General features: G+C 31.0%; 1 protein-coding gene across 2 annotated transcripts in view; it reads left to right on the top strand.

Annotated features, from left to right (window-relative positions):
* UGGT2 (UDP-glucose glycoprotein glucosyltransferase 2) overlaps positions 1–16,496 on the top strand; it is a 206,053-nt gene that overhangs the window by 25,544 nt on the left and 164,013 nt on the right. For both annotated transcript variants that reach the window (XM_074191915.1, XM_074191916.1), the window contains exons 3-5: positions 1,252–1,382; positions 1,849–1,961; positions 13,960–14,134. In XM_074191915.1, coding sequence (XP_074048016.1) covers positions 1,252–1,382; positions 1,849–1,961; positions 13,960–14,134 — 419 coding nt within the window. The remainder of the gene's footprint in view (positions 1–1,251; positions 1,383–1,848; positions 1,962–13,959; positions 14,135–16,496) is intronic.

The raw sequence follows: 16,496 nt of genomic DNA, 5'->3' as shown, positions 1-16,496 counted from the left end.
ATACCCAACCTTTCCTGTGACCCTTGTCAAAGCTTCTTTTTCCCCTGTGAATACATATACCCTAAGAGAATCTCTGTTAGAATCTGTTTCTTATCTATATTTCTTATCTCAATAGGAAAATTTGTTGTTCTCTCATGGCCAGACATGGCTCTATTAGTGCATTTGTTTGTGTCTGTGTATGTGTATGTGTGTGTGTGTGTGTGTGTGTTTCTTTTTTTTATTTCTTTTTTAAATTTCTTTTGAATTTTCCCCCCCAATCTCACTTCACTCCCCCCACCCCCCACAGAAGGCAGTCTTTACATTGTTTCCATTGATTTAAGTTGAATGTGATGAGAGAGGAATCATATCCTTAAGGAAGAAACACACAAAGTATAAGAGAAAACAAACTTACATAAGATAAGTTTTGTTTTTGTTTTTTTAAATTAAAAGTAATAGTCTTTGGTCTTTGTTCAAACTCCACAATTCTTTCTCTGGATACAAATGGTGTTCTCTATTGCAGATATCCCCAAATTGTACCTGATTTTTGCACTGATGTCATGCGCAAGTCCATTAATGTTGACCATCACCCCCATATTGCTGTTAGGGTATACAGTGTATTTCTGGTTCTATCAGTGCTCTTTTTTTTTTTTTAAAAAAAAAACTGATACTTGGTATTCTTTTGCTTAATTGCAAATTCTTGTATTCATCTGTATATTTATAATTTACCTTTTTATCCCTCTCAATGCCTTGTGCTTTGTAGGCATGGTGCAAATGTTAAGTAATTTAATTATCATCTAATATGCATTCTCCCAATGACCTTTAAATTCAAGGGTATTGACAAAAATGATATTTATTGAATAAAATATTACCATGATCCATGTTTTTATGTGATCTCTATTTCAGTACTAATGTGTGAAAGCATATGTATAATACATCCTGCTTAATAACCATCTCCGGCTCTTATTTCTTATCTTATCCTCCTTGAGAAGGAAGTTTGGTCATAACAGTAGAAGTATATTGAACAGCCCTAGAAGAGATTAAAACTCTTAGAGAGACTCTGCAAGCCAGTTTAGAAGAAACAGATCATAGGACTGTGCTTATTTTAGTTATCAGCATTCTATAATAATATATAAAGTTAATAACAGAACAAGGACCTTGATTTTCTGATAATTTCCTTCTTACAGGTATTCAGAGTTGGAATATAAAATTATTTGAATAGTTAGCTTTCTTCTTATACAATAACTAAATTTCTCTTCTACCTTATTTTTTCAGATTCAGAATATTCATATTACAACTTAATTTTGAAAAAAGCAGGACAATTTTTAAGTAATTTACAGATCAATCTCTTAAAATTTGCATTATCTATAAGAGCATATTCACCAACAATTCAAATGTTTCAACAGGTATGTAAAATTCACTTGGGTATATTTGGCATTCTAAATATGTTCCATCAAAAATCATATTTATTACTATGGTCTACTGATAACATTTTCTTTGTGAACCAAGCATTTAAAAATTAAGTATAGGTAATGTATTAAAGGTAAAACTTTTAAAATTAAGTGGAGGATGTGATACTTCACTAATATGGGTGTGTGGGAATATATAGGGGGATAGGACAGATAATAAGGGAAAATGTACCTGGGTAGAATATAGTACTACATTTTGAAATTTTTGCAGACTTTTAATATAAATTTTGGATTCAGCATTTCCTAGAATAAAATTTTCTTCAGACAGAAACAAAAGTAAAAATATTCTCTTAAGATTTTTCTTTACTTTTAAATTTTTACTTTAATTAAAATAACAGTTTGATAATGATTGATTTAGTTTAATCAAATAAATATGTTAATTGAAAAATCTTTATAATGTTAGATTGCTGCTGATGAACTACCACCAGAAGACTGCAGTGCATTTGTGGTTATTCATAAGGAGTGCACCTGTAAAACTAATGAGATTAAAAAACTTCTGAAGAAGGCTACTATGAGGTAAGGAAATGAATATCTAGAGGGAAAAAGAGTGTTTCATAAAGAAGTACTTCCCAATTATTCTAATTGTAAGGTTTCATAGATATTTTCAGTTCTAGTATATATGCATTTAGAATTATTCATCTATATTTCTAAAATTGCTATAAAATAATTTTTTTGAAGTTTTTATTGTCAGTTTTGTCATTTTAGTTGAAAATATGAATATATAAAAATTGTAAAGACTAGAAATTTAGCATAAAATGTATTTAACATCAATTGCTTAAGTTCACGTTAAAAACATAAATTGAAAATGAACAAAGCTAATAGTGAAAACAGAACATCTCATCTCTCTCAGAAGTTGTTTATTCTATACATGCATTTATTTTGATCTGTGATCTCATTGGTATAGGTAACACTTCTTTTGAATTAAATTACAATCTTTTAATACCTCCTCATTCTTGACAATTTTCTCCCTATATTTTTCTATGAACCTTCCATAAATGATCTATTCAATATTATAGTCATTGCTCTGATTCTTTTAATATTTTATATATTCTCACCTTTTTGACACATAAACATCTCATTCTTTTTGCTGCATATATTTATAAATATATGTGTGTGTGGTATCTGTGTTTATTATATTCCAAGATTTGCATATCACCAAGAGAACAATGGAATTTGAAAACATGTATTTTGTGTGAGTGTATATCTCAGGATATTTAAATATGTATTTACCAATTATAAATTTGGGAGATCTCAATCCTAATTTCTTCTTCCTTTTCAAATCTAGGCATAAATAATTGTACAAAAGAAAAACTAAATTGTCAGTAAAGGGTCAGATAAAATTAGGAAGATGGATTGAAAAGGTAAGGAGTACAGGAGTGAAAAGATAAAATATCCTTTTATTCCAATTTTATATGATAGGTTATCTTCCAATTTGTTGATATAGTAAAGGACTTCCAGTCCAACAGCATGACCTAACTTGACAATATGCATTTTTCATTCGTGACTGAATAATCATAACTAATAGGGAACTGACCCCCTTAATTTTTCTTTTTGAATAATCAGACTGATCTCTTTTCAATGATTTATGTAATACTCACTATGAGTTGTGGGGCTTGGATGAACTGGTAGGTAGAATATGAAATGTGGACTAGATAAATAAAGGTGATTAAATGTATCCTTTTCAAAAAATTAATCTAAAGAGATTTGAATTTAGACACACTATGCTATTCATTCCTAATATTTTATTTTTCATAATGAATTTAAAACATTAAAATTTCAACATAAAAGAATAGAAAATATTGTATACCAAATTGTGGGTTTGAATGTAGTTTCTTATGGGTATATTTAATTTTAAAAAGTAGTAACAAAACTGCCCTCCTTGTTTTGTGTCCCTTTCTGAACTTCCTTGTACTCTCTTCTGTGTACTTTTTAAAATGTAAATCTTCCACTGACACTTGTTTATTTTCACCTTTTTGTGGGGTATCATTATTATTACCTGTCAACTTATATCACCTCCTCTTATTCCCCAGCCATAGAACTCCTACCTTGTAACAGTTATGCATATTAAGCAGAACAAATTGACACATTAGCATAACTAAAAATTTGATCCCATTCTGTACCTCTGGACCACTCTGCAAAGAACTGGGATACATATTTTGTTAGCAGTCTTCTAAAGTGAAGATTGGTCATTGCATTGCTAAAGATTTCTAAAGTCTTACAAATTATTTTTCTTTACGTTATTTTGTTCATTGCATAAATTGTTCTCCGGACTCTGTTCACTTTATGTCACTTCTTGAAGTTTTACTGTTTATTAAATTCCTAATGTTTATCATTTCTTACAGTGCAATAATCTTCCATTATATCCATATATCATAATCTGCCCAAATTGATGGGCAATCATATTGTTTTTTAATTTTTGCTATAATAAAAAGAGATTAGTTCATTTAGTCATTTTACTCTTTCTTTGTTTTGACCTGAAGTTTTGTGACTTTTGAATTATTGTTCCAAATTGTTTTATGGAATGGTCTAATGAATGTACAGCTTCACCTCTCCTGCATTAGTATTAGTGTCTGCTTTCTCTGTATCTTTCTCTCCTCTTTTTCTCTCTCCATCTTGCTTTCTCTCTCTCTCTCTCTCTCTCTCTCTCTCTCTCTCTCTCTCTTGTTTTCATTGCCAATAAGAATGCCCCTTACAGTGGAAATTACTGAATACGCATAACTAATAGGGAACTGACCCCCTGAGATAATTTAGATGATATTTAAAACCTGCCTTGGGCAGTGAGGTGGCACAGTAGATAGTCAGGAGAACCTGAGTTCAAATCGGGCCTCAGACATTCAATGATTACTTAGCTTTGTGACCTTGGGCAAGTCACTTAACCCTATTGCCTTGCCAAAAACAAAAACAACCCCTCCAAAAAATATTTTAAAAATCCTTGAGAAATTCAGGTTAGTTGGATAGAACCAAAATGGTAATGATTTCTGAGACAACTAGAATTAAGAAAAAAAAAAGTCAAAAGTCTGAAAAAATAGAAGAAAATATAAGACACCTCAGAGCAAAAGTAACTGACTTGAAAAACAGATCATGAAGAAAAATTTTAAAATCATTGTATGTGTCATTACTAAAAAAACAATTTTAGACATCATATTCTAAAATATTATCTTTGAAGAAAACTGCCCATATTTTTAGAAACAAAAGGCAAAGTAGAAATAAAGAAATTTTAGAATGGAAACCCCTGGGAACAATATTGTCAAAATCTAGAACTTCCAGGTCAAAGACAAAATAATACATGCAGTTCGAAAAAATATTCAAGTACTAAGGAACATAGTTAAGATCACATACATGATTTAGAAGTCACCACTTTAAAGAAAAATAGATTATATTCCAGAAGACAATGGATGTGGATTTAGAACCAAGAATAACTGACCCAACAAAAATTGAAGAGGGGGGAAAGAAGACTTCCAATCATTCTTGATGAAAAGACCAGAGTTTCAGAGACATTTTGAAGCTCAAACATAGCAGTGAAGAGAAACATAAAAAGGTAAATGGAAATGAATAATGCTAAATCACTAAACGAGAATAACCTGTTTACACTGGAAAAACCCAAGACATCAAAGACCGCCACATCAAACACAGAAAACAACAGCACAAAACTAAAAACTGAGGCATTATTCCTTACTGCTCAGGACTAAAGCACAGCTCTAAAATAAAGTTAACAGCCAAGAAACCCTCAACTGAAGAAAAAATGAATGAGCAAAACCCAACTATATAAGTAACTTATATGGTTTTAGAGACACTCAAGATTCAAATTCAGAAGACAAGTCAAAACAGCTATTTCTAAAGCTTCAAAGAATTGTGCAAAATGGTCATAATCTCATATATAGTTCTCAGGAGAACTTAAAAAGAATGTTAAAAATCAGTTAAGAGAAGTTAAAGAAAAATTAAGAGAAAAATGAGTAATACAAGAAAATCAAGAAAATTATGAAAAGAAATCAATCAGAAACAGAGATCTTACAAACTTACAGAAGAAAATAATTCTTTAAAAATTTGAATTGGGCAAGGGGAAGCCAGTGACTTCAGAAGACAGAAATAATAAAGCAAGATAAAAAGAATGAAAAAATAGAAGGCTATGAACTATTTCATTACAAAAACAATTGACCTAGAAAACAAATTGAAGAGAGATAATATAAGAATCATTGGACTATCTGAAAGTTATATTGAAAAAAATTCTAGACACAATACTTCAAGAAAATATTAAAGAAAAATGCTCTGAAGCTTTAGAACTAGAGAGTAAAATAGAAATTGAAAAAAAAATTCCACTACTCTCCACCTGAAAGACATCCAAAAATGAAAACTTACAGGAACATTATAGCAGTTTCAAAAAATTTTTTGAACATATAAGCAACTAAAAAGAAATAATCTAGACATTATGAAGCTACAGTCAAGATTACAGAAGTTTTAGCAATTTCTATATTAGAAGATCTAGGGGGCAGCTAGGGTAGCACAGTACTAGATTGAGCCCAGGACCTGGAGTCAGGAGGACCTGAGTTCAAATTTGACCTCAGACACGTAATAATTACCTAGTTGTATAACCTTGGGCAGGTAACTTTAACCCCATTGCCTAAAATAAATTAAAAATAAATTTTAAAAAATTAAAAAAAGATCTAAGGACATGGAATATGATATTCTTAAAAAAAAAAGGAAAAAAAAAGTTAGGTTTGCAACCAAGAATAACTTACCCAGCAAAGTTAAATGTAATCTTACTAGGAAAAAAAATAGGTATTTAATTAATTGAAGGACTTCCAAGTATGGAAAATTTGACCCACAAGAATCAAGAAAAACATAAGAAGGTAAACACGAAAGGCCAAATATGAAGGATTTAATTATTCATTTACATGCAGAAATATTAAATGTATCCTTTTCAGATTATAATGTAATACTAATGATATTTAATGTGGGACCATGTAAACATAGATTAAAAATAAAATGGAAACTAATCTAATCTTAAAGAATGAACTTGTTAAAGAATGCATCATATAAACAAATAATTTAAAGAGAAAATAATGAGACAGCATACCAAAATCTTTAATCTAAATGCTTATATTACTGTAAGAAATGATGACCAACCAATAAGATTAACTTTTTATTGTTATTTTATTTTTCCAATTACATGTTGTGAAAAAGTTTTTCAACTTTCATCCACTTCCATATGTTTCACATTTTTGTTCTACCTTCCCTTCCCACCCTCAGCAGCGAACAGTCTAGTGAACACTGTACATGTACATTTGTGTATAACATATTGAGATATTAGTCATTTTGTTTATAAGGAATTAGGACTAAGGGAAAAGAAAGAAATCCATGGAATAGGAAGGAAAAAAATAAGGAAAATTTTTAAAAACTGAATATTGTGTTCATTCAGATTTTGTGATTTGGGGGGGAGGCAGGGTTGGTTTGTTTTTTTATCTGGATTTGTATGGCATGGTCCTAGCTCTCTGAACTGCTGGGAGGAGCTATATCCATCATAGTTGATCAACCCACAATGTTGTTTTTAATATATATATATATATATATATATATATACAATGTTCTCTTGTTTCTGCTTTCTTTGCTTAACAACAGTTCATGTAATTCTTTCCATGTTTCTCTAGCATTTAACTATTCATGGTTTCTTATAGTTCAATAGTATTTCATAACATTCATGCACCATAACTTGTTCAGCCATTCTCCAATTGATGGACATCTTCTAAATATCCAATTTTTGCCACTACAAAAAGAGATGCTACAAATATTTTGGGAGATGGGGAACTTTTCCCACTTATTTTGTTTTCTTCTGGAAATAGGCCTAGCATTGGTATTGCTGGGTCAAAGGGTATGATCAGTTTTATTACTCAGTAGCTCCATATTGCCCAACAGAATGGTTGGATTAGGTCACAACTATACCAACAGTGCATTAATGGAACATTAATGGGAGGAACAATCCTCCCAAAATCTCTCCAATATTGATCATTTCTCCTTTCTGTCATTTTAGCCATTCTGATAGGTGTAAAGTGGTCCCTCATGGTTTTAATTTGCTTTTCTCTAATCAGTAATGATTTGAAGCATTTTTTCATATAATTATATATAACTTTAATTTCTTCATTTGAAAACTGTCCATTCATATCCTTTAGCCATTTATCAATTGGGGAATGACTTGTAACCTTATAAATTTGATTTGATTCTCTATATATTTTAGAAATGAGACATTTATCAGAACTCCTAGCTATGAAAATTGTTTCCCAGCTTTCTGTTTTCCTTCTAATCTTGTCAGCATTGGTTTTATTAGTGCAAAAATATATTAATTTAATATAGTCAAAATCAGCCATTTTGTAGTTTATAATGTATTCTATTTCTTGTTTGGTTATACATTTTCCCCCTTTCCATAGTTCTGACAGAGTATTTCCTGATCTGTTAACTGGTCTATAGTACTGACTTTATGTCTAAATTCTGCACCCATTTTGATCTTATTTTAGTATAGGGTATGAGATGTGTTTCTATGCCTAGTTTTTGCCATACTGTTTTTCAAGTTTTCTTAACAACTTTTGTCAAATAGTGGACTCATCCCAGAAGCTAATGTCTTTGAGTTTGTCAGGCAATAGGTAGCTGTAGACATTTACTAATGTTTCTTTGAACCTATCCTAATCCATTGGTTCATTACTCTATTTCTTAACAGTTTTGTTGACCACCACTTTATAGTATAGTTTTAGATCAGGAAGAGTTAGGCTTCCTTGTTTTACCTTTTTTTCATCAATTTCCTTGATATTCTTTTTTTTAAGGTTTTTGCAAGGCAAATGGGGTTAAGTGGCTTGCCCAAGGCCACACAGCTAGGTAATTATTAAGTGTCTGAGACCAGATTTGAATTCAGATACTCCTGACTCCAGGGCCAGTGCTCTATCCACTGTACCACCTAACCACCTCTTTCCTTAATATTTTTGACTTTTTGTTGCTCCAGATGAATTTTGTTACTGATTTTTCTAGCTCAGTAAAATATTTATTTGCTACTTTGATTGATATGGCACTGAATAAGTAATTTAATTTGGGTAGAAGTGTCATTTTTGTTATATTAGCTTGGCCTAACCATGAGTTCTTGACATTTTTCCAGTTGTTTAAATCTGATTTTATTTGTGTGAAAAGTGTTTTGTAATTGTGTTCATACAGTTTCTGGGTTTGTCTTGATAGATTACAAGCTATGTTGTCTGTAGTTACTTTAAATGGAATTTCTCTATCTCTTGGTCTTGGGCTTTGTTGTTCAAATGTAGAAATGCTGATGATTTATTGTGGGTTTATTTTATATCCTGCCACTTTGCTGAAGTTAAATGTTTCAAGTAGACTTTTAGATGATTTTCTAGTGTTCTCAAGTATACTATTATATCATCTTCAAAGAGTGAAAGTTTTGCTTCCTCATTACCAATTCTAATTTAATCAATTTCTTTTTCTTTTCTTATTGGAAAGCTAACACTTCTAATACTATGTTGAATAGTAATGGTGATAATGGGCATTGTTGTTTCACTCTTGATCTTATTGGAAATGTTCTAAGTTTATCATTACATATAATATTTGTTGATGCTTTAGATGGATACAGCTTATTATTTTAAGGAAAACTCCATTTATTCCTATACTCTCTAGTGTTTTTGATGGGAATGGAAGTTGTATTTTGACAAAGACTTTTTCAGTATCTATTGATATAATCATGTGATTTCTGTTGATTATTTTATTGATAAACTCAATTATGCTGAGTATTTTCCTAATAATGAACCATCCTTGCTTACCTCATTTCATCCTACCTGATCATGCTGAATTGTCCTGGTAATAACTTGTTCTAATATCAATATTAATTGTATTTCAGATTTTTGCATTAATGCTCATTAAGAGGAGTAGTCTAATTTTCTTTGCCTGTTTTGGTTCTTCTTGGTTGGTACCTAAAGGGAATTTTCCTTTTTTTAAAAAATAGTTTATATAGAATTTGAATTAATTTTTCCTTGAATGTTTGGTAGAATTCACATGTAAATTCATTTGGACCTAGAAATTTTTCCTTGGGAAGTTTATTGATGATGAATTTCTTTTTCTTTAAATGGGGTTATTTAAGCACTTTATTTCCTCTTCTATTAATCTGAGTAGTCTGTAGTTTTGTACATGCTTATCCATTTCACTCAGGTTATCAAATTTATTGGCATACAGTTAGACAAAATAGCTCTGAATTATCACTTTAATTTCCTCCTCATTGATGGTGAGTTTGCACTTTTCATTTTTGATAATGGCAATTTTGTATTCTTTTTTAATAAAATTAACCAAAGTTTTATCTGTTTAATTTATTTTTTCATGAAGTCAACTCTAACTTTTATTTATTAGAACAATGATTTTCTTGATTTCAATTTTATTAATCTTTGATTTTCAGAATTTCTAATTTGCTTTTGGGATATTACAATTTGTTCTTTTTCTAGTTTTTTAGTTGCAAACCCAATCTATTAATATCTTCTTTCTTTTTTATTCATATAAGCACTTAGAGATATAAAATTTCTCCTAAAAATTGCTTTGGCTGCCTTCCATAAATTTTAGCATGATGTCTCAATGTTATCATTTTCTTGTATGAAATGATTATTTCTCTGATTTGTTGCTTGATTCACTCATTCTTTAAAATTATTATTTAGTTTCCAATTTTGGTTTATCTTTCCATGGCCCTTTATTACATGTAATTTTTATTGTGTCATGATTTGAAAAACATGCATTTATTATTTCTGCCTCTTTGCATTTGATTATAATGTTTTTATGCCCTAGTACATGGTCAATTTTGGCAGAGAAAATGGTACATTCTTTTCTACTCCCATTCAGTTTTCTCCAGCAGTCTATTATATCTAAGTTTTCTAATATTTTATTTACTTCTTAACTTCCTTCTTGTTTATTTGATTTATCTAATTCTGAGAGAGGGAGGTTGAGGTCCCCCATTATTAAAGTTTTGCTGTCTATATCTCCTTGTAATGTGTTTTGTTTTTCTAAGAATTTGGAAATTATACCATTTGGTACATATATTTAAAATGATTTACCTTCATTGCCTATGGTGCTTTAGATGTATTTTTGCTTTTACTTTGTTTGAGATTGGGATTGCTACCCCTAATCTTTTTACTTCTGCTGAAGCATTATGCTTGTATCTCTCTGCTTCAGATGTGTTTCTTGTAAACAACATATTATAGGATTCTGGTTTTTATACCATTCTGCTATCCACTTTAGTTTTATGGGAGAGTTCATTCCATTCACATTTAAAGTTAAGATTATTGATTCTGTTTTTCCCTCCTTGTTGCCTTTCCTCATTTATATTTTTCTCTTTCCTTTCTTCTTAATCCTCCTCACCAATGTTTTGTTTCCTTTTCCCTTTAATTTTTCCTTTAAATTTTAACTTTTAGGGGTGGCTAGGTGGCGTAGTAGATAAAGCACCAGTCCTGGAGCCAGGAGTACCTGGGTTCAAATCTGGTCTCAGACACTTAATAGGCTGTGTGGCCTTGGGCAAGCCACTTAACCCTGTTTGCTTTGCTTTGCAAAAACCTAAAAAAAATTTTTTTTAACTTTTAGTTTACTTTCATTTATACCTTCACCTTCACTTTCACTTCCCCTTTCTTTCCCTTACCCCTCCTACTTTCCTATGGGGTAGGACAGATTTTTAAACCCATATGGGAATGTATGTTATTCCCTCCAAATCTATTGAGTAGGATTTTCTCAGTGTTCACCTTTTTTCCCTATACTATAATAGACTGTGTGCCTTTTTTCCTGGTATTATTTATCCACTAATGCCTAGCCTTCTTCTAGTCTAGTCCTTCTTTTTAGGTTTTTATTGTTTTAACCCTGTCTTGTACTGCGACCCCTTTGTCAAAATATACTCCTTTTATCTGTCCTAATAGAAATACTATTCTCAAATGTTGATTGTTTGATTTCTTGATTGATTGACAAGCATCATTGCCTCATTGTCCTCCCTTCTCTGCCTCCTTAGAAATATATTTCTCAAGAGTCATAAATTGTATCAAATTGCATTCACTTTATACCTTACTCTTTTCCTTTTCAAGAACCTCCCATGGACATAGAATCATCATGAGCCCCAGCATCATGCAAAGTTTACTCATTTCAGGAACGATTTATACCCCCCCCCACTACCACCAAGCACATTCCCTCTAATTGTAGCCAAAGTATCACGCAAAACAAAATCTCTTCGTAATGGTTTCATGTCCAGTCCCTCTAGTAAGAGGGACTAGATGTTTTCTTGTCCAGCTCTTCTCCCTCCTTTATAGCACTCCAATCATAGCCCTACAGCTCTCCCCAACCAAAGTATCAGGTACATTCTCTCTTCTGTCCCTTTAGCACTCCAACCATGGTGCTAAAACCCTCTTTAACTAAAGTATGGATTTAAGGCAAGATCACTTCTTAATCTATTTATGTCCAAGCCTTCTAAGTACATTCCCACCCTCTGCCCCTATTGTACTTCTTAATGTAAGTTTATTCCTGATTTAATTTTTTTATGAATTAGATTATTCTTCTCCACCTAATTCAAATTATTGAGATTTTTCTGCATATAGAAGTTTGTCCTTTTTGAAAAAGTAGCTAGCATAAACACTTAGAACATTCTCATTATGTGAAAGTAATCTTTGTGGTGTTATTTTAGCAATGCTTGCATTTCTGCCTAAACCTCTGAGTAATAATGAATTCCCCTTTTTTTAATTAAAGACATTGATTTCCTTTTCTCTTCTGGCTCTTTATTATGTGCTTGTTTTTATGCCATGTGATTTTGTTTTCACATTTTTTAAAAGATATTTCAGGGCTTTTAGATATATTTTTCAATATCTAAGGGTCTATGAAAGTAAAATCAGATTGAACTAAAGTTAGTTTTCATACATCTATTACTGCATTTTTTTTTCACATTAATAGTTGGAATAATTTCATCTTCCTAGTAAACTTAACAGATTTTTCCTTATAAAAATGGCATATATTTCTGTGGAGAAGTAGTTCAGATTCATTAAGTTGAAGTTGCTCAGCATCTAAAAATTGATAGATAATATCTTCTCTTATCTTCTTGTTATGACAGTTTTCTGGAAACCTTGAAGAAACCCAACAAAATATCTGTTGTACATAGATTATTTCATAATCTCTTTAGTATCATATGATACAATATCAAATCCACAGTTGAAATCGTTGATAAAACATCAGGCTGTTTTGTAACTTTTTAATAAAAAAAAAATCTTTCATTTAAAAACTGAAATTAACTTAGCATCTTTTTATTTTTATAGCTTCTTATTGGGCAGCAGTGTTACACTGGGAAAAGGGTGTTGGACTGGAGTCAGGAAGACCTGAGTTCAAATTCAGGCTCAGATATACTGATTATATGATCCTAGACTTACAATCCTTCCTTGACATTAAAATAGGAATAATAATAGCACCTGCCTCCCAGATATAATATTTGTAAAAAAAATTTTTCAAAGTACTAAATAAATGTTAGCTATAATTAATATTATTATTACTTATATTAATTTTTAGTGTTGTTAGACATTGGTTGAAAAATTGATGCTTTTTTATTGAAAAATACAAATATTGAAAATTATTGTTATAGTCATATTTTCTATGTTCAACTTAATATGCAGTTCCATGGATTCCATTCAAACTAGACTAACCTGTGTCACAAATTTTATCCTATTTTCATGTCTTTGTAAAGCATGTGCTCCATGGAATGAGCTTCCTTTTCTTTCTCTATATTATCCCACACATTGAATTCCCACCCTGTTGAAATCCTTCCTTTTCTTTCAATCCCAATTCAAGTATTTATGCCTTGGAAACATATACCCCAACTATAAATTATACCTGCCCTCTTGAATCTGTCCATCTAAACTGTTACTGCTTTTTTTTCAATTATAAAACTTCTTCAATTATCATAAATTTTATAGTTTTTTATGTAGTTGACTTCCAACTCGATTATAAACCACTAGAAATCAGAGACTATAGTATGGAATGAATAAAATAGATACTAAAAACAAATGAGCTGAGTTGACTAAAGAAAAAAGTGAAAAGTAACAAAAACTCTCTCTCTCTCCCCCCCCCCAAGGTAGGAGGGCTGGAAAATAATGTATAAAGGAATTTTTCTCTTATTTAGGTGCATTTTAGGGTCTTAGGATCTATATCAGCTGTTTTGACTCCTATTCCTCATTCTGGAAGAAAACAGTACATTTTTCCCTTCATAGTTCACCTTATTCTTTCCCCCAGTATGTTGGGGGGCAATAGGAACAATAGGGATATAGACAGAAAATAATTAAGTCCCAACCCTGAACATTGGTGGAGTCTCAAGTGGTTTGCATCAGGTTCTTGGGAACAGGAAAGGAATAAGTAAATTTAGATTAAGGTCTACCTTCCCAGCAGACACTTAGAGGTGAACACTAGTCAGTATTTCTAACATTTGTTAGATAATATTTATTTATACTTACTAAAAATTTATTTTTTCTTTTCATTTTAGGCCTAGGCCATATTTATTTAAAGGAGATCATAAATATCCTACAGTCACTGAGAACCTACCAGTCATCATACTTTATGCAGAAATGGGTACGAAAGATTTCAGTAAATTTCACAAAATTCTTTCTGAGAAAGCTCAAAAGGAAGAAATTCTGTATGTTTTCCGACATTATGTTCAGGTATACTATTTTTATATCAAATTCAGCATGACTACTAAAATAATTTAATTTCTGTTAATTTGCATAATAGAAAGCTTTCCTTTGATTCTCATTTTCATGCAATGAAACAGACAAATATCTATTGAACTTTCTGTTCATTTTTTACATATAATATTGGCTACTCACGTTTATGTGGTACTTTCTTTTTCTTCACAACTTTGTTAGTCAGATAGAGTGAGTTTTATTCCTAATTCATTCCTAAGGAAACAAATAGAATGGTTATAAATGGATTATCTTATGTTCACATAGGTTAGTAAGTCTGGATCATGACTCAAATGCATCTAGATAATGCATTAGATAGAGCACTGGACTTACTCAAATTCAACCTTAGGGCAGCTAGATAGTGAAGTGGATAGAGCACTAGCCCTGGAGTCAGGAGGACCTGAGTTCAAATCCAGCCTCAGACACTTAATAATAACCTAGCTGTGTGACCTTGGGCAAGCCACTTAACCCCATTGCCTTGCAAAAAAAAAAAATTCAACCTTAAACATTTAAGAATTGGAGAAGTCATTTAGCCTATCTCAGTTTCTTCATTTGTACAATGAGGATAACAATAGCATCTATCTTCTGGTGCTGTTGTGAGATAAAATGAATTAATATTCTAAGCTCTCTGCTATAGACATACAAGAATTAAGACAGTCCCTGCTCTCAAAGAGCTATTATAAAGGGAGGGAGAGATACATATAGGGGAAGGTTTTAGTTGCAAGTCAAATGGAAAGTTCCTATGATCTTTAGAGTAGCAAAGCAGAGAGTAAGACCTCTTCTTTACTGTTATAAGTAAAAGTAGTTAAAAAATATTCCTAACAAACACAAGTTAGTTTTATGGCTGAATAGATTTCAAGCAAGAAGATTTTCTAGTTTGACCCTCTTTATTTCATAAATAATGATACTGAGTTTCTGAGGAAACTTAAGTGATCATCATAGTGAAGGTGAAAAGGAGGACCAAGGCATGTGAACACAAATCTTTTCCTCTGACTCCAATCCAGTGTTCTTTGACATTATACTAGCCTGCCTCCCATGTTACTCAAATTAATTTTTATCTTAAAAATTAAAATTTCCTATATGCTATTAAAACTCCAAGTTGTCCAATATAATTTTGGGTTTTTCTGAATTAGAATACAAAAATCATTTGTATTCATGGTTTGTGAGATATATGTGGATATAGATATATGTATACATACATATATTTCATTTGAAATATGTTACTGCCATGTGTAGTCCTACAACAATAATTATATCTAACATTTATATAGCACTTTATAATTTGCAAAGAACTTCACAATTATTATCTTATTTTATTCTCTCAACAACCCAAGATAAACAGTTACTATTATTATCCCCATTTTTAGATAGGGAAACCAAAGTCATACAGTTATTAAGTATCTGTTACCAGATTTGAACTTGGGTTTTCCTAAATTCAGAACCAGCATTCTATCTATCTATTTTTGCCACTTAGTTATAAGAACTGTATATAAGGATAATAACTAACATTTATATAATACTTTAAAGCTTTCAAAATTCTTTAGTTAGCTCATTTGATCCCTATAATACCTCTGAAAATATTTTATCCATATCTTTAAGATAAAGAAATTGAAGCTTAAGTTGTGATTTGCCCATAGTCAGATAGGTAGTACATGTCCAAAGCTAGACTTGAACCCAGAGTTTTTCTGAATCTAGGTCACACACTATATCCATCATTCTTTAGTATGTGAAGGTATATGTGTAGGATTTAGTGTTGCAGGAAAGAGTTGAGGAAGGGGTGGATCTGGGTAGTAGTCTATATAGGAAACTCAGTATAGAAATAAATACCCTGTGATGATGAAAATTGACAGCATGTCTTGATTTCACAGTCTTGATATACTAAGATAAATATTAGCAAGGTTATGTTCAGTTCATATAGAACTTTTAAGGAAAATGTTTAAACAGTAGCTTCCTGGTTTATAATATTCCCCAGTGAAAGTAGTTCTAATTTTAAATTAATGTAATTTTCCTATTTATTTAAGGACATGTCCTTTAAATATGTTTTATTTCACAGAATTTATCATGAAACAGATAGTTATGACTTTTTCCTCTCACCGTTTGATGGGCATCTTGTAAGATGGAAAACATAGCAGAATCCTATGATATTCTTTTTCTATGAAATATTACTATTATATTTAATAAAGTCATTAAAAAGGAATAAAGTTTAACAAAGACATCTTTGTTTTTATTTTTTTTTCAGTTTTTGTAAGGCAATGCAGTTAAGTGACTTTCTCAAGGTCAAACAGCAAGGTAACAAGTGTCTGAGGCAATTTTAATAGAAAATTACTTTTCTATAGCACAG

The sequence above is a fragment of the Macrotis lagotis genome, chromosome 6 (assembly GCF_037893015.1).
Source record: "Macrotis lagotis isolate mMagLag1 chromosome 6, bilby.v1.9.chrom.fasta, whole genome shotgun sequence".
Lineage (NCBI taxonomy): Eukaryota > Metazoa > Chordata > Mammalia > Peramelemorphia > Peramelidae > Macrotis > Macrotis lagotis.
This window is presented reverse-complemented; position numbering and strand designations above follow the sequence as displayed.